Below are 17,606 nucleotides of genomic sequence, written 5' to 3'. Positions count from 1 at the left end.
CCCGTCATGTTTGTGCACGCAGCATCACCAATGCGCCCTCTAGTTCTTATATATAACTCTATGGTAAACTCCCACAAGGTGATATAAACACCAAGTTTGCAGCAGGCAATCTCTCTCACACAAATAGTGGTTTAACATCTGAATTCATTTAGGACAATACTTATTATAGTCATTATTGTGAACACAGTGGTTAGCTTGGATTCGTAATCCACATTTTGTGATTGCCAGTCCTGCGCTCTAACCACGGGTAACCCTGTTGAGGATGTTTCTTCCAAAAGCACCTTGTACCTCCACTCGTTTCATATGGAGATTTGCAGTCAAATCCTCTGTACATGTGGACCAGTCTATGTTACCTCCACTCGTTTCATATGGAGATTTGCAGTCAAATCCTCTGTACATGTGGACCAGTCTATGTTAGCTCCACTCATTTCATATGGAGATTTGCAGTCAAATCCTCTGTACATGTGGACCAGTCTATTTTCGCTCCACTCATTTCATATGGAGATTTGCAGTCAAATCCTCTGTACATGTGGACCAGTCTATTTTCGCTCCACTCATTTCATATGGAGATTTGCAGTCAAATCCTCTGTACATGTGGACCAGTCTATTTTCGCTCCACTCGTTTCATATGGAGATTTGCAGTCAAATCCTCTGTACATGTGGACCAGTCTATGTTACCTCCACTCGTTTCATATGGAGATTTGCAGTCAAATCCTCTGTACATGTGGACCAGTCTATGTTAGCTCCACTCATTTCATATGGAGATTTGCAGTCAAATCCTCTGTACATGTGGACCAGTCTATTTTCGCTCCACTCATTTCATATGGAGATTTGCAGTCAAATCCTCTGTACATGTGGACCAGTCTATTTTCGCTCCACTCATTTCATATGGAGATTTGCAGTCAAATCCTCTGTACATGTGGACCAGTCTATAATAGCTCCACTCATTTCATATGGAAATTTGCAGTCAAATCCTCTGTACATGTGGACCAGTCTATGTTAGCTCCTTCTGATCCAGAGGTGAAAGTTCAAAGGTCAAGTGTGATAGTTCCAAGGTGACCTTGACGGAATGACTTGATCATATGTGCGGAGGCTGCGTGTAAATTGGGCCTCATGACGACTGTTCCTAACCAACCAAAAAATCGAAAAACAAATTGTTACAGAAAAAAAAACACATTTTGACTTCACAAACTCTCCAAAATTTAAATTTGCTCTTTCAAAACCACACACCAATACGGACTAAAGGCAGGGTACACTTTTGGTAATTGTCAAAGACCAGTATCCTCCAATCGGTGTATCCCAATAATAAAGTTATTAAAGTTGCAAGAAAATAATGAAGGAAAAAACACCCTTGTTGCAAAAAAATTGTGTGCTTTCAAATACCAGAGAAAGACGTACTTTATGCCTGAAGCTCTTTTCAGATTCAAGTTATTTTTGGGGGAAAATGACCTTTTCTCTCAAACTACGTTACTTTGGAGGGAGCCCTTACTACATGTAGCAATGTTTTATACTATCAACAGCTCTCCATTGCTCTTTACCAAGTAGGGTTTTGTGGACGTTAATTTGTTGCTTTAATGCCAAAGGTATACCTTTCCTTTCACAATTCAAACTACAACATGTCGTTGTGACGTCTTCTCAAAATTTCAAGAGTATGCCAAGAATTACTTCTCCTTACCGTCCAGAGTTTTAAAGCGTGAGGTCTTGTTGAGTTTCTTGGCAACACCGACCAAGACCTCCAAAATATTATCATTGGGAGCCACCAGATCATAAAAATCGACGTATCTGTCAAAATAAATATGAGAAAATAGTATTAATAATAATAATAATAATTGTGGCTTCTTATATAGCGCACATGTCCGTCACTCAGTGACGCTCCTGGCGCTCTAACACAGTATTTCCTGCAAGATGTGGGACTGTTTTTGAATTATGAGACCTAATTCTTATAGCACCATGTAATGTTTTACAAGGTGCTGTGGCGCAATTTGCTGCCGATCGGACCAGGAACACCGGGGCGAACCCCTTCTCTTTTCGATACGTGCACTGGGTTCTTTTACATGCGTTACATAACACATGGGACCAACGGTTTAACGTCCCATCCGAAGGACGAAGCAATGGTGAAGTGTCTTGCTTAAGGACACAAGTGTCACGGCTGGGGATTCGAACCCACACTCTGCTGATCAGAAACACCAGAGTTTGAATTCGGTGCTCTTAACCGCTCGTCCATGACACTTCCACATTAGCTGTTTGCAAACTGCTGACCAACCAAAAGGACCAATGGTATAAAATGCATACAATAATTAGTGGTCCGACGCTTAGTGGCCCGAGGTTATTGTTTCAAAACCTGCTCTAGTCAACTTGTCTTTGACCAACCCAAATTCGTATAAGCACTTATAGTTACTATTGCTACATTTATTGTTATTATTATTGTGTTAAAATGAATGATTAATAGTCTCCAATCATAAAGACATGGCTTTGGTCTGATTTCTGGACTGCCTTACCTGTTGTGGTTGTATTTATTGAGGTAGTACAGGAGATAGTCTGCGATGACGTCCTCGCCAACTTTGTGATCTTGAAGCATTCCTGCAAAACACAAAATTGCAAACAAAAAACTTTCAGAATTTGACCGACTTTGTTTAGTAACTTTTTCTTCATTTTTTTTTAGATTCTCAGAAAAGCAAATTTGATTACTATACTAGCCAAGAACCCCATGGAGGGAAGACTAGGATGGAAGTTTCATTTTGAGACGTGGGAGAAAAACCAAAAAGAATTGTTCCATGGAAACTCAGGCTACCCGATAGAGACTTTTTCATATTTTTTATATATGAGCACTCTTTGTTTTGTACTTTTTGATGAATGTTTTGACGACTAGTGTCAAAGTCGCAACTATTTGAGGCATGACAAGCCTAGTAGTAAATTTCACTAGTGGGATTGTCGTGGCCGAGCGGTTAAGACCACCGAATTCAAACTCTGGTGTTTCTGATCAGCAGAGTGTGGGTTCCAATCCCAGCCGTGACACTTGTGTCCTTAAGCAAGCCACAAAACCATTGCTTCGTCCTTCGGATGGGACAAAAAGCCGTTGGTCCCATGTGTTGTGTAACTCCTTGCAGTAATAATACCTGGGGCTTTGTATCCTTTGGCAAAAGGCGCGTTATAAATACGGTTATTATTATTATTATTAGTCGCCCAGGCTTATTGTTAATGCTGATTTATCATTAACTAAGCTCGTTAATCTATCGTTAATGCCTAAATCTTACCACAGAGGGCGAGTTTCATGCCGACCTCGATGTCCCTAATGTAAGGTGTCATAATCCCTGGTGAATCCAGCAACCACACTTTGGGTCTGCTACTTACCTTCAACAACAAAAACACAAGTTCATTCATTCATTCATTATTGGTTTATTATTTAAAAACAAATTCCCATGGTGACCGGAGGGCGAATAACAGGAAAATACAAAGATATTAAAAGTAAGAAAAAATGTGTTAATAGCACGTTTAAACATGGCCAGGTAATCTTCTTTTTACCAATCAGGGCCCAATTTCATGGCTCTGCTTACTGCCGAATTCTGCGCTTACAATCGCGATTCCCAGCTAATGTGCAAGCGCAGAATTTCTGCGCAAGCCTTGTAGGCGTAGAATGCCTAGTAACTTTGAGTACGCACGCGCAGAAGCCCAAATTCGCCGCTAACCCGTGAAATACCCTTGCCGTAAACACAGAATTCCCTGCTTCCGTAACGCCGATTCTGTGCTTATGGTAAGCAGAGCCATGAAATTGGGCCCTGAATGTATGGATAAACTGTCCCAGGTATTTATAAATCAAATATAATAATGGTGGCCATAGAATTTAATCTCACCTGTATTTTATGCATGAGGGATCTGGTCACGCCTGGCTGTATACCCACTGGTGTTGCTTTTCCTGAGGTTAAATATGATACAACAATGGAAATTAGCATAGAGTTTCTAAACTAGACCTGAAGTATAAGGACTTAAATTAGCACTTCAATTGACACAAAGCACCTCAACAAGCACCCAAGTATCTCAATTAGTACCTGAAATGTTAGGCCTTAAACTGAAACTAAGCAATTCAACTACCACCAAGTACATCTGCACCTAGTTATGATTGCGCCAAGTATCTCAATAGTACTTCAATATGCACCAAGAACAATGAGCGCTAAACTTGCACCAATAACCTCAACTTTAACCTTATTTTAGCACATTATTTGTGCACTTACACCACATCTAGCACTTTTCACCAAGTATCTCAACGAAGTACTTCCAATTTAGCACCTATTAAATCAATGTTGTTCCTCACTCACATGTTCATTTAGTACCTCAACTCCAACCTCAATTGAGTACTACCCTCTAATAACAATAATATCTAGTTCTTATATAGCGCATTTCACAGTAACGTCTCATATGCGCTTTACATCAATGCGCATTTACATGGCCCAATAATAACATCCCTTTAATCTTTCTCAGATTTCTTAGGAGTGTAAACCTGAACTGCCATTAGTTTGTTTATACACAATATCAACCTCTACCCTCGCAGGTACCCATTTATTCCCCTGAGTGAAGAGAAGCAATCATAGTATCTTGCTCAAGGACCGAGTGTCATGATCAGGATTCGAACCCACACTCTGGTGAATTGGCACCAGAACTTTAATTTGATGCTCTTAACCACTCGGCCATGACACCCTAAGTAGTACCTTTCTTGAGGTGGATTCTCCTCATGGCGTTGATTAGAGATGACTTTCCGACATTAGGTACACCAATGACAATCACTGTGTACTCCTCAGCCTCTACTCGATTGTATCTCTCGCTGTTTTCTATCAGTTCAATAACTCGCGGTATAATCTACAAACCAATATTCATAAACACCTTAAGACAGTTTATCCATTCAGGAAAATCCCCCAATCAGTCAAAATCCAATAGCACAGAGACCATGTGAACTTTGTTTGCAATAAACACAACCTTGTGCATTCTTTGGCTATTCTGGCAGGCAAGATACTGCACTGGTTCTATGGGAAAGTTGACATTTTGTGCCATAATTTCCACCTAATTCCAAGAGTTATGAAAGTAAAAGCTGGACAAGTTTTGGGATGTGCCCCCTTTCATCATATCAAAAATTGAAAAGAATTGGACAGTGCAATCTCCATAAAATATAAGATTTGATGTTTTCTTCCATTGAGCTGTGTACAAATCATGCCTGCAGGAAGTCCAGGCTTGGTGGCTCTATTGTAAACATGTAATGTCACAGGTCACATCGTCTGTATTTGTATCGCGCATTTTGTATTGATGCAAATATAGAAGTTTCGGTTCTGAGGCTGATTGATAGAAAAACTACAAAATTATTCTTCAAACTCACATTTTTAACACTTGGGCTGTTCTGTGTAAGGCACTCTGTGTACAATACATCTTGTACTCCTTCCTCTTTCAAACGATTACGAACTTTCTGTAACAAAATCAATTTTGAAATCTTCAGAAAATTTTGTTGTCATTCATAACATGAGAGACGCAACAAACTAAAATCTTTCATGTCAAATTCGGCATGCACTACAAAAAAAGTGTGTTGTTACTTATACACTGTAGTGTGACAAGCATTGTAAACTTAAGAAGAAACCATAAATAAACAGTAAACTTGCGGGTACAACCATGTGTAAATCTCTTATGGTGAGTGTTGGCTCTAAAAAAGAGCCGGTTTGGTCTCGACGTTTCGAACAGTATACTCTGCTCGTTTACTTTGGACACCTGTGGTTAAAAATCCACAGGTGTACTACTCAGGTACACCATTCTAGGAAGCGGCCCTGTCTGCCATTAGAGAGGGCGAGGCATCCGGTTGGTGCAAAACTACTCTAAAACTTCAAGCCAAGCTGTTAATAACACACCATCAGTTTTGTCGTGTTGGATTTTCCAAACCTTATGCGTCTTCACTTGCAGCTTTCGCCTCTGACGTCACACTGCAACACATCCCAAATTACTTCTTTCTCAAAAACTACAATTACTTCAGATGGAACTTTTCTCACAACTTACCAAACGTTCTTACCAAACGTTATATCAATGCTATGAATCTTGAGCATACTTACACTGGTTTCTTGAGGCGTCATATCAGCCACATCTTTCTTATTTAATATCAGCAGATGAGGTCTAACATCCAGTACATCACCGAAGATTGGATTCCTCCCTGAAAAAGGAATCTTCCCAAGAAAAAAAAAATAACAAAAAGGTTTAAGAAGAGTTGTTTGATTACTTTCCTGAGTCCATCAGATTTGCTCCAAATCTAGTAAAACTTGGTTTCATACTGACTGCGAATGCAGTGCAAATTTTGATGTCACTTTTGAGTTGAGTGTGGTTCATACACACTATTCGTGTTTCCTTTCTTAGACCTCAGTGAGGGCGACTTAAAGGCAGTGGACACTTTTGGTAATTGTCAAAGACTAGCCTTCACAGTTGGTGTATCTCAGCATATGCATCAAATAACAAACCTAAGAAAATTTGAGCTCAATCGGTCATCAAATTGGGAGATAATAATGAAAGAAAAAAACACCCTTGTCACGCGAAGTTGTGTGTGTTTAGATGGTTGATTTCGAGACCTCAAGTTCTAAACTTGAGGTCTCGAAATCAAATTCATTGAAAATTACTTCTTTCTCGAAAACTATGGCACTTCAGAGGGAGCCGTTTCTCACAGTGTTTTATACCATCAGCCTCTCCCCATTACTCGTCACCAAGAAAGGTTTTATGTGAATCATTATTTTTAGTAATTACCAATAGTGTCCACTGCCTTTAATGCAAGGGGTCTGGATACAACCGTTGCAATGTCACTGTCTATTCTAAATGAAAATTCTAGGACTACGTACTCTGGCGTCGTGGACTTCTATTATGCAGTCTACAGATCGTAGAGCATTCCTCATTTTCTTCATACCTGCAGAAACCATGACCAGAGAAAACAAACTGAATCAATAATTATTGACCCTGTGGAATCAACAGGGAGTATAAACCATGACTCACTTGTGAACGAGTGATCACCAGGACAAAATTTTTTTTTTAAATGCTAAAAAAGCAGAGAATTATGTTAAGCAACCTTTCTAGTGCTTAGCAAACAATAAGCAGGATACCAGTCACAGATTGTACATGTGAGATGGTACTTTGGATGGTAACCTTATTCTGTTCAGCATATTTTTGTTTTACTTAGCAACTTTTAGTACTTTAGCAGCTGTATGAAAATTTGGACACTGTTCCTGTGTTAGGCCAGAAACCACATATGTATGTGTGGACACCTTGTGCCAGGACTCTGGCCTGCAACGGGAGGAGTTGCGTACAGCAACGGTAGATACCAAAATGTTTAGAGGGTCATCGTTTGATGCTCCGACTGAATGCATGAATAAAAATATATATGATTTGTACCTCTTGCCATGTGCGATGGGAACCAGTGAGTCAGATCTTTACTTCCAAAGGTGAAGAAGTCGCGGAAGATGCGCTGACCCTGCCTAGCTCCTTGTCCTGCCATTGTAAAGAGCAACGCCTATGTCTTCAGACACGCCCCTCCTCATCCATAGACATTAATATCCGATAACCTAGGATTTTAAATAGAATAATCTGTCTGCATATTATTGTTCTTTGTATAGCTCTCCGCATTTATGATAAAAATGGAACCTTAGTACTCGGATCTCAGACAAACGTTCAACATTTCACTAACATACATGACATACACGTGGGTAAACACTACAGAGCAGTGGGTACATGCCCGCATTTTATGTTTACTTGCGTTAGACTACTGTACTAGTACTTACATCTTGATGATTGCCTGATCGCTAAAGTAGTGGAATGTTTGTCTGCCAGCCGGGTGTTTTGAGCAAAAGAGTAAAGACAACCCCCCAGGACCCCACAGTTTAAAAAGCAAGAGAAGATCGATAGACTCGCTCACTGAATTGGGTATGAATCAAGATAAACAGTGTCGTAAAAAGCATGTTACTTTGTAAAGATAGTATTTGTACTACTAACTTTTGCTAAAACACAGAAAGTAATGGCTAATACCAGACATACACACTCGATTACTACTATACAGTCCCACTCCCATTGGTTTTGTGCGTAAATGCAATTTGAATGTCAATGGTCAATCGAGGAACTGATTCGTGTTTGACACGAATGTCCAATGTCAAATGTGAAACCAACTTCACACCGGTGTAATAAATCATGGAGGATCAAATATAAATCTACTTCAAACAAGCAGGCCATAAAACAGTAAACACAACAAAACTGAACTCAATTAAATAAAATTGATCGAAACATCAACATCACGGAACATCATCAACAAAGAAAGAGTTCTACTATTTTTATTATTACTAAAATACTAAACTAAAGTCTAAAATTTGTGACCAGATGGGAGACTTCAGAAAGTTCATTATTAGACCCAGTAACTGGAGCGCTGTGCTCCTTTTTTCGAATTTTGACATTATTATCGGTCGGTAGAAGAAGAAGTACGACACAGACAGAGAAGAATGTCAAAATTCGAGAAAAGGGGAGAACAGTGCCACAGTTACTGGGTCTACTCTTACTTACACTGTCGGCACAGGCCATGGAGGTAGAATTCAGACCAATCAAGTAAATACAACAAAAATTTATAGTAAAAGTAGAGAACTCACGTCGGATTATCGTCCGTATTTAATATGCAGCATTCACTCATCGGACATCAGCAAACAGATCGTGCAAGTTTAAAAAGTCACGTGCATGTCATGTGTTTCGCTAAAAATAACAAACAGTACTAGCGCCCTCTAGAGAGCTCTCTTGATTGTAAATGAACAAGACCCCCCCCCCCCGGTTCTTTTTTTTCACAAATAAAACGGGAAAAACAAGTTTATTCTATATCTAAGCAATAGTGCCTCCCAAATAAACTCCAAAAAAAGAAAAAAAATATTTAAAAAATACGGCTTCCCACACCGGGAATCGAACCCGGGCCGCGTGGGTGAAAACCACGAATCCTAACCACTAGACCATATGGGATCACGACCAAAAGTGGGGAAATAACAAAATTGAATCATTAATAAATTTTACTAGTTCCGGTCTAATACATTGCTCAACGACTCAGAATTCCATGTATAGTCTATTCATTTGGAAGTGATTAAATCGAACAAAATTATGAGTGAGTGTGGTAAACATGTGATGTCACAGGTCACATCGTCTATGTCCATGTTTTCTGTTACCAAAGTTTTATTGCTGCTGTGCGATTCAAACGCAAGAGGGCGCTCTAAATTCTGATGACTTTCCCAAATCTTTCAACTTTGAGTTGCTTTTGACCGTCGACCTTTTGAGTGCAAAAGACCATGGCTGATTGTGATAGTATCCACGATAATGTCAAAGATTACTACGGCAGTGTTATTCAGAAAAACACAGATTTGCAAACAAATGCTTGCAAAGTAGCGGGATCAGTAAAACCACCGTTGAGTGTGAGGAACGCTATTGCAAGCGTTCACGATGAGGTTGTTTCAACGTAAGTCATTTTTCTATCTCACTGGGTTGGGTTTGGGCTAGTTGCGCTAACGTAACCCTCCTGCCGTCTGCCGACGGCTCCGGCTACGTCGAGGGTTACGTTATCGCAACTAGGTTTGGGCATGGAGCTATAGCTCCATGGTTTGCGCTTGGCTCTGTCTTTTCTATAGTCGTGTCTACTGTGTACAGTGTTTCTATCAATTTCTAATCTATACTGTTTACTGTGTTCATGGTGTTTGTTTCGCCCAGCCAGCCCGAAGCAGCAGCTATTATTATTAACAATAAGATTCAATGACAAGCTACCACCAGATTCAGCCACAATGCCAACAATTGATTAAACATAGATAGTAAAGATAGATCTACGTTTTGCTTTTAAAATTTTAAGTTTACTTTTATTTAATTTTTTTGTTGTTGACTATATATAATAAAGTTATATATTTATTATTTTTATACAGTCATTTGACCAGTTCGGGATCATTGACCGGTTCGGGATCACTTCAACTTTGCAATAACCAAATAATTATTTCACTTCTCATTATACCCAATTTCTGTTGATAAATGTGAAGATTAACACCCATTTAAACCAACAAACCCCCCAAAAGGTGCCAAACATCATCAGCAAATAAATTATGGCCGTTTTCCTGAAGGTTGTCTGCGAAATTTATCATTTTTTAGTTTAAAAATGTTGGTTGAAAACCACTGTTAAAACTTCTTACCTTTAGAATTGGAGTGCCGGGGCAAAAAATATTTATGTAAAATGATAAGAATGTGTAAAAAAAAATTCCTGTAAATACTGTGCAGTCATCTTGTTTTTTTGAGGAGACGAAGTTACCAAAATCTTCTTTGGGGGGGCAACTTACCCTTGACCAGTTCGGGATCACTCAACATCTCATTGCGTCAAATGGTGCCGCACTAACTTACTAAGTAAGGTAAAATCATACTACTGCAGTAGAAAGTTTTTTTTTAGTTGATTTTGAGAAACATTACTTCAACAAATTCTTGTAGATTTTTTTTTTGTGAGAAAATTAAACTTGGAGGGGTCAATAATGCTTTTTAGGTTCGCTTCACTTCTTCATTTGCCTTTGCTGTTGTTTTGTGGTTTTGTCGCTGGGTTTTTTGCGCTGCTATTGAAGACACTTGCATGACATTCACTAAAGAAAGGAAGTCCAAGTCCATGCCAACACACCTCTGAAGTTTCGTGTCCTTGAGAGACAGTTTTATGAATGGGAGTATGGGTTTGCAATAAAGGGCACTCTACTGATTCAGAATAGATTCAACTGATCCTGAACTGGTCAAACAGGTGACGATACTTTTCTCAAAGCCCCTTCTAAAGGACTAATCTTTTTTTGTCAGTGAATACTTGGTGAGTTTTATGTCATGTTTAGGTAAACTGATAAACTTTTTTGTTTAAGATATCAAAGAGATTGCAACAAAAAAGAATGTGAATTCAAAAAGTGATCCAGAACTGGTCAAACGACTGTAATTTATAAAGCCAACTCAAATAATATATTTTTTTTCTTTCCAAAGTCAAACACAAGAGTATATACATGTAATATGCTTATGAACAATAAAACAATTTTTTTAGTATTGGTTTCTCCCGATTTATATGTTTAAAAAATAGTTAGAGTTATTTGGGGAGCTGACTCCGCCTATCCCTTTTGTGACGTCAATCGAGATAGACTTTGCCTGCAATGCGTAGAGTAAACACACGTGCAAAGTACATTTACAGTCCAAGTAGTGAGTTTATACGCTTCGAAAGAAGTTTTTTGCATTTTTCCGGCAATGCCGACCAGGTGTATTGCTGCTGGATGCAGCAAAACAACTAAAGATGGGGTCAGGTCGCATGTGTTTCCTGCAGATCCCAAGTATGGGTGGTTGCTGGCCGCGAAAGTCAGACTCACAAGAGCAATAGTGGTCCGGTCCGGCGTCTTTTTCAGCGCTGTGGAGCGAACACTTCGGCCGTCGTGCTTCGAATCCGGAATACACCACACATTTGACACGAAGAGAAAAGTTTTTCTTAAACATGACGTCATCCCAACAAATTGTCCAGAGTGGGAAGTCAAAGAAGGTCTCTGAAAGACGTGATGAACCTAGGGGAGCGTATGCCAAACGTGAAAAATAGTTTGAAATTTGAGAACATGCTTTTAGCTTGCGATTCACCGTGCAGGGTAATCCGAGGGGACCGTCCGCAAAGCAGCGAGATACTAGTGCGTGCAGTCTGCTGCGTGACTGTAGTTCTGTACGTAGGCATCATACCGATCAGGTACCCAGACGTAGTGTAAGGGGCCAGACAACACATTTTCTCTTCAAATATCGCGCCTCGATTGACGTCATAAACAGCGCCCTCTTGGGTCGGGGCCTACTCTTAAATTTGTGAAATAAAATGAGAAATGATTTGTTTAGAACCTTAGTTCTACTCATCAAAACACATCATTAGTTACAAAAGCTTTATTTTTGAAAAAATACCACTTCCAGGTGACTTTACGCAATCATCTGCTCTGCTTCTTTCATATGACAGGTTCTATGGATGTGGTCTGACTATTCCAAGCCATGTTGAAGGGCTAAGAGTCTTAGATCTGGGATCTGGAACTGGCATGGATTGTTTTGCCATCAGCAAGCTGGTCGGAGAAAACGGATCAGTGGTTGGTGTTGATATGACGGATAATCAGGTAAAACTAAACCAGTATCTGGTTTACCAAACATACAGGTTATAAAAAGCACCAATGTTTCAGTATTTTTATGGAAATTTGTTTTAATTTTTCTTATTAAAGATGCTACATGTATGTCAGATTTTTTGCCCCAAACATTAAAAAATTGATTTTTTTATCTGGTTTACCAAACATACAGGTTATAAAAAGCACACCTATAAAAAGCCCCAATGTTTCAGTATTTTTATGGAAATTTGTTTTAATTTTTCTAATTAAATGTATTCTTATTTTGCATTTATTTTATTTATTTTCATGAAAATGTACATTATGATGACTGTAATCAGTGTGATATAGCCCAAGGACAGTGTCTTTAAATGGTGGTTTATTATTATGATTATTGTTGTAATTATTATTATTAATTTTACTTAGGTTTTGTTTCAAGCCAATGAGCCTTTTTGAGGTATGGCGGACGTGATACGCGCGTGTCACACGCCGCGACTGATGCCAGGCTCAACATGTTGGTGGTCATGAGGTTTACGTGTAAACGCCGCGTCGCCTAAAATGCGCACTTCACTGAATGACATACGTTCTCTTTCTATGGTCAATACGCACAAATTGTCCACAACTTTACAGTGTTGTAGCATTGTGTCCGCCATACATGTACCTCAAAACGGCTTTTGATGTCGGTAACACTGTTTGTGCTTGGGTTTCTTTGAGAAGGGAATCAATCTCGTACAACTGCCATATTTGAGGTGGCAGGTTCAAATGCCCTTCTAGTCAATGGAACCCTTGCGTCACACTCTCAAAAAGTGCCCTCACCAGCTCACTGAGGCAAAAAGTGCCCTCATCACTGAGGCCAAAAAGTGCCCTCACTTTGGCTAAAAGTGCCCTCACTTTGGCTAAAAGTGCCCTCACTTTGGCTAAAAGTGCCCTCACTTTGGCTAAAAGTGCCCTCACTTTGGCTAAAAGTGCCCTCACTTTGGCTAAAAGTGCCCTCACTTTGGCTAAAAGTGCCCTCACTTTGGCTAAAAGTGCCCTCACTTTGGCTAAAAGTGCCCTCACTTTGGCTAAAAGTGCCCTCACTGAGGCCAAAGCGGAGGCAAATCATTGTGCGATAGGCCCAGATGTTCTTTGTGCTTAAAACGTACGAGTGACCTCAGCGACCCTGTAGCGTTCATATTGATTTGCTTTCTTGTATTTGATTTTGTATTACTGTTTATTAACATATGTAATAATTTTGCAATTAGGCCTTTGGCTGCCATGGAATGTACATGTATCCTAATAAACCAATTTAAAAAAGTATTAATTGTTTGTATTCAACTACATACATTTACTCCATAGCTTGCAATGGCAATCAAGTATGTGGACTACCACACAAAGGAATTTGGGTACAGCAAGAAGAACGTGGAGTTTGTCAAGGGCTACATTGAGAAACTCGGAGAAGCCGGACTGCAAGACAATCAATTTGATCTCATCGTGTAAGTAACATTTCGTGGGGTGTCGTGGCCGAGCGGTTAAGAGCTCCGAATTCAAGCTCTGCTGATTCTGTTCAGCAGAGTGTGAGTTCGAATCCCGGTCGTGACACTTGTGTCCCTGAGCAAGACACTTAACTATTATTGCTTCTCTCCACCTAGGGGTAAATGGGTACCTGTGAGGGCAGAGATGGTTCTTGTGATTGATTTAGCCGAGTAGCGCATATTTGTTGCACGAGGCTGTATACTCCCCAGGGAGCTGAGATTGTTTAAGGAGTGAATTAAGGCCCAGTGACCAGGGGTAATAGCTTGAAGCACTTTGAGACACCCGTAGGGAGTGAAAAAGCGCTATATAAAAAAAAAAAACACTCAAAACTCAACCTTTTCAGAAAATGAATCTAATCTATTTAAATGTTCTTCCATAACAGGCTTCACCTAGGTAAAGGTCTAAGCCAAGATTTTGGAAAAGGGTGTCAAATTTTGCTTGAAATTTAAAAAACTGGGTGTCCAAATTGTTTTACTTACATTCATAGCAAAAGTTATAAACTACCATTTCATCAAGATCACAGCGGTTTGTGATGATATACAGCAAAAGAAACATAGGAACAATGTTACAAAATTGCAAATTAAAAACATTAACAACCAAACAATCATTGTGGAAACGGGTGTGTTTTCAGGTGCTTCTTGAAAATATGAAGTGAAAAGGCAGAGTGCTAGAGATGGGGGGGGGGAGACTATTCCAAAGTTTAGGTGCGACAAACATGTTTTTTCAGCAGCTGATGCAAGAGATTTTTGATGAATTTTGTTCTCGACAAGACAAGTAGTGTCTTTTGATCAACGCAAGCTGACTCTTTCTGGGGTATACAAAACCAAGCCAAATTTTAAGTGTGCTGGGGTGGATTTCACAAAGGTAGTCCTAACTTAGGACTAGTCCTAGGCAATGCTAAGAGATAGGACTGGTCCTAAGTAAGGACCAGTAACTCATCCTAACTTAGGACTGGTCCTATCTCTTAGCATTGCCTAGGACTAGTTCTAATTTAGGACTACCTTTGTGAAATCCACCCCTGTGCCCATAATACATAATACATATTTACATATGAATGGCAGATAAAATTGAGTGCCAAAAAGAACAGGGTGTTAACAAGACTCGAAGATGATCTCTCTAGAACTTCTTAACGAGATTCTCCATGGTTCTTTTTCAGTTCAAACTGTGTTGTGAATCTGTCTCCAGATAAGAAGGCTGTCTTGAAGGAGGCATATCGAGTTTTGAAACCGGGCGGAGAAATGTACTTCAGTGATGTCTACACCAACAAAGTAGTCCCAGAACACCTCCAGAAAGATAAAATGCTGTGGGGTGAGTGTTGTACTGATAAAGACCATAGTCTCTACAGGTGCGGAAATATTTCCAGTCTTGTGACCAAAAGTTTAACATGTATTTATTTTTGTCAAATAATAAACCAGAAGGGAAACTGACTGGGTACATTTTTAAATGATTTTGGGTTGAACAAAGAAAAAATGACTAGAGCTCGATTTGAACCCCGACCTCCGGTTTAACGTGCCGGCCCTCTACCAACTGAGCTATCTAGCCCTATGTTGGTGGTCTCCCAATTTTGTCAATATCTTTGTTCGAGGGGTGTCTGTCAGAAGCCATTCAACCACAAACTGCCGTGTTTCCTGTTTTGTGTTACCCGAGTGTAAGCTTCAGGGGGAAAACTTACAACATTTTGATATTTTTGTATCAAATTACCACATTCTGACATACGATCTTTATGTTTGGTTTTAGGAGAATGTATAGCAGGGGCTATGACTTGGCAGGATTTGGTGAGCTTTGCTGGGGAGGTTGGTTTTGCGACACCTCACCTGGTCTCTTCCACCATTATGGAGGCAGGCTGTGAGGCCGTTGCAACACCATTAAAAGAAGGTAGGTTTCATCAAAAACCAGTCTTGATATTTTGTTATCTCGTTGCAACCCTGGCAGAGTTTTTATCGAAGGCTTTATCGATAGACTCTGCTAGGGTCGAAACGTTTGGCCCTTAAAAAATTGTTGTATTTATACCATAGGTCCTTTTGGTTGGTTGGTTCGCAGTTTGCAACAGCTAACTCAATTTTCTCGTTTTGTATTACCCGAGTGTAAGCTTTAGGGGGAAAAACTGACAACATTTTGATTTTATACAGCTGGTATCCACTTTGTATCTGCCACTTACCGCCTGTTCAAGCTCACTGCCGGAGCACCAGCCAATAGGTCAGAGGTCAACTACCTTGGCAACGTAACGGATTATCCAGATGAGCTTCCTTTTGATGCTGTGGCTAAATTCAAGGTATGTGATATTATTTATTTATTTATTTACTTATATAAGGTGGGTTTTTTTTTTTTGGGGGGGGAGGGCATGGTGCAGCTTCTGATTCAGTAATATTACAGGATACATGTATTAAACAAGATTTGTGAGGATGAAAAACACCACATTTTAAAGACAGTGGACACTATTGGTAATTGTCAAAGACCAGTCGTCTCACTTGGTGTATCTCAACAGATGCATAAAATAACAAACCTGTGAAAATTTGAGCTCATTTGGTCGTGAAAATTTGAGCTCATTTGGTCGTCGAAGTTGCAAGATAACAATGACAGAAAAAAACACCTGTGTCACACTAAGTTGTGTACTTTTAGATGGTTGATTTCGAAATCTCAAGTTCTAATTCTGAGGTGTCGAAATCAAATTTGTGGAACATTACTTCTTTCTCAAAAACTATGTCACTTCAGAGGGAACCGTTTCTCACAATGTTTTTTACTATCAACCTCTCCCCATTACTCGTTACCAAGTAAGGTTTTATGCTAACAATTATTTTGAGTAATTACCAATAGTGTCCACTGCCTTTAATTTTAGTTTGAAAGCTTACTGATTATTAAGTTCATACAAGAACTATTTTTTCTGTAGACTGTTAATTCCGTCAGAAATGAAGTGGTATTCTAGAAAACTATCCGACAATATGTTAACATGCTGACAATTGCGCATGGTTTTTAACTATTTTCTCCTGGCTCACACAATGGATTAAACCCAAATGTCCACGTATGTACAATCCCTGTTGTTGGACTTTGAATTGTCGGGACTGTAAAGGTATACAATAATGTTTGACTTTTCATCATCTCCTACTGTGTGTTTCAGAAAGGATGTCCTGTCAATGTCAGTGGCGAAGTAGTCCAGATCATACGCCAATCTCGCTACTCCAGTGCTTTTACCATTAAAGATGCAGAGGTATGCATAAAGACCATTTAACCTATGACATTAAACCACTAGAATAGAATAACAGAGTAGACTTCTTCAGCATCCCTACCATGGGCAGCCCGATATACCGATATCTCTTGCCACTAATCCTTTGAAGGGATGCACAAAAACAAACAAGGATACATACAAGAATTACAAAAAGACAGTGGAATCACTCTCTTCCGGCAGAAACTCAAAACACACTTGTTCTTGCTTGCTTTCCAACATCTTGACAAAACTTGACCGGCGCCTTTGAATGTTCCTCTTTTTCAGTAAAGTGCGCCTTATAAATGCTGTAGTTTTTATTATTACAATCTGAGTTGTCGTCGAAGGTAACACAAAAAAACAAATGTTATGCTTTTGAAAGGTCTTGGTTTTTTTGTGTCAATCATCAGGAGTGTCCGGTGGATCCATTTAAGTTTCTTACGACTGCGCAAGCATCTTCAGGGGGTTGCTGTGGGCCCCCCAAGCAGGAAGTCTCAGGGGGCTGCTGTCCCCCTCAACAGCAACCAGCCACTTAGGGTTGTTGTGGTCCTCTAAATCAAGCATCGACAGGCAGCTGTTGTGACCCTCAAAAGGTAAGAGGATTTAATTTGTTTTAACCCTTACAACGATATGTTCAAACACTGTATACTCACTACTTTCCGAGTTCTGTGAACAAAATCACAGGCATATTACTCAGTTGGGATTTGCAAAGGTCGTTGGTAATATGTCGGTGATTTTTTTTTTCCACAGAGCTTGGGAAA

At 39.6% G+C, this 17,606-nt stretch overlaps 2 protein-coding genes and 1 non-coding gene across 4 annotated transcripts; 1 reads left to right on the top strand and 2 right to left on the bottom strand.

The window, feature by feature from the left end:
* Nucleotides 1-987: 987 nt before the first annotated feature.
* Nucleotides 988-8,723, bottom strand: LOC139946064 (mitochondrial ribosome-associated GTPase 1-like). 2 transcript variants are annotated; one of them, XM_071943663.1, is made up of 11 exons: nt 8,637-8,723; nt 7,399-7,568; nt 6,852-6,916; nt 6,081-6,191; nt 5,363-5,449; nt 4,704-4,851; nt 3,852-3,913; nt 3,255-3,351; nt 2,499-2,580; nt 1,676-1,782; nt 988-1,126 (listed from the first exon to the last, which is right to left on the bottom strand). In XM_071943663.1, exons 2-11 carry the CDS (start codon nt 7,499-7,501, stop codon nt 1,029-1,031), a joined length of 960 nt encoding a protein of 319 aa, XP_071799764.1. In that variant the 5' UTR covers nt 7,502-7,568; nt 8,637-8,723; the 3' UTR covers nt 988-1,028. The 2 variants fall into 2 exon arrangements, with proteins under 2 accessions (XP_071799764.1, XP_071799763.1); XM_071943662.1 differs by having other exon boundaries at nt 8,554-8,697.
* Nucleotides 8,724-8,922: 199 nt separating this feature from the next.
* Trnae-uuc (transfer RNA glutamic acid (anticodon UUC)) lies at nt 8,923-8,994 on the bottom strand. The gene has a single exon. It is a non-coding gene; the product is annotated as a tRNA-Glu (tRNA).
* A 264-nt stretch (nt 8,995-9,258) lies between these two features.
* Nucleotides 9,259-17,436, top strand: LOC139946043 (arsenite methyltransferase-like). The gene is given in 9 exon segments (XM_071943628.1): nt 9,259-9,481; nt 11,999-12,149; nt 13,470-13,606; nt 14,803-14,954; nt 15,384-15,521; nt 15,776-15,918; nt 16,762-16,851; nt 17,256-17,346; nt 17,349-17,436. Coding segments are annotated over 9 exon segments (1,149 nt in total). The 5' UTR covers nt 9,259-9,314; the 3' UTR covers nt 17,429-17,436.
* Nucleotides 17,437-17,606: the final 170 nt, after the last annotated feature.

Source organism: Asterias amurensis, chromosome 13, assembly GCF_032118995.1.
Source record: "Asterias amurensis chromosome 13, ASM3211899v1".
In the NCBI taxonomy this organism is placed as follows: domain Eukaryota; kingdom Metazoa; phylum Echinodermata; class Asteroidea; order Forcipulatida; family Asteriidae; genus Asterias; species Asterias amurensis.
The sequence above is the reverse complement of the archived record's forward strand: the minus strand, read 5'-3'. Positions and strand labels throughout refer to the sequence as shown.

Excerpts from the sequence above, each read along its gene's own strand:
- LOC139946064 (XM_071943663.1), bottom strand. The coding sequence starts at position 7,501 with ATGGCAGGACAAGGAGCTAGGCAGGGTCAGCGCATCTTCCGCGACTTC. Across the intron at positions 6,192-6,851 it reads TAGAAGTCCACGACGCCAGA|ATTCCTTTTTCAGGGAGGAA; the intron begins GTACGTAGTCCT and ends TTTCTTGGGAAG. Across the intron at positions 4,852-5,362 it reads ACAGCCCAAGTGTTAAAAAT|ATTATACCGCGAGTTATTGA; the intron begins GTGAGTTTGAAG and ends ATTGGTTTGTAG.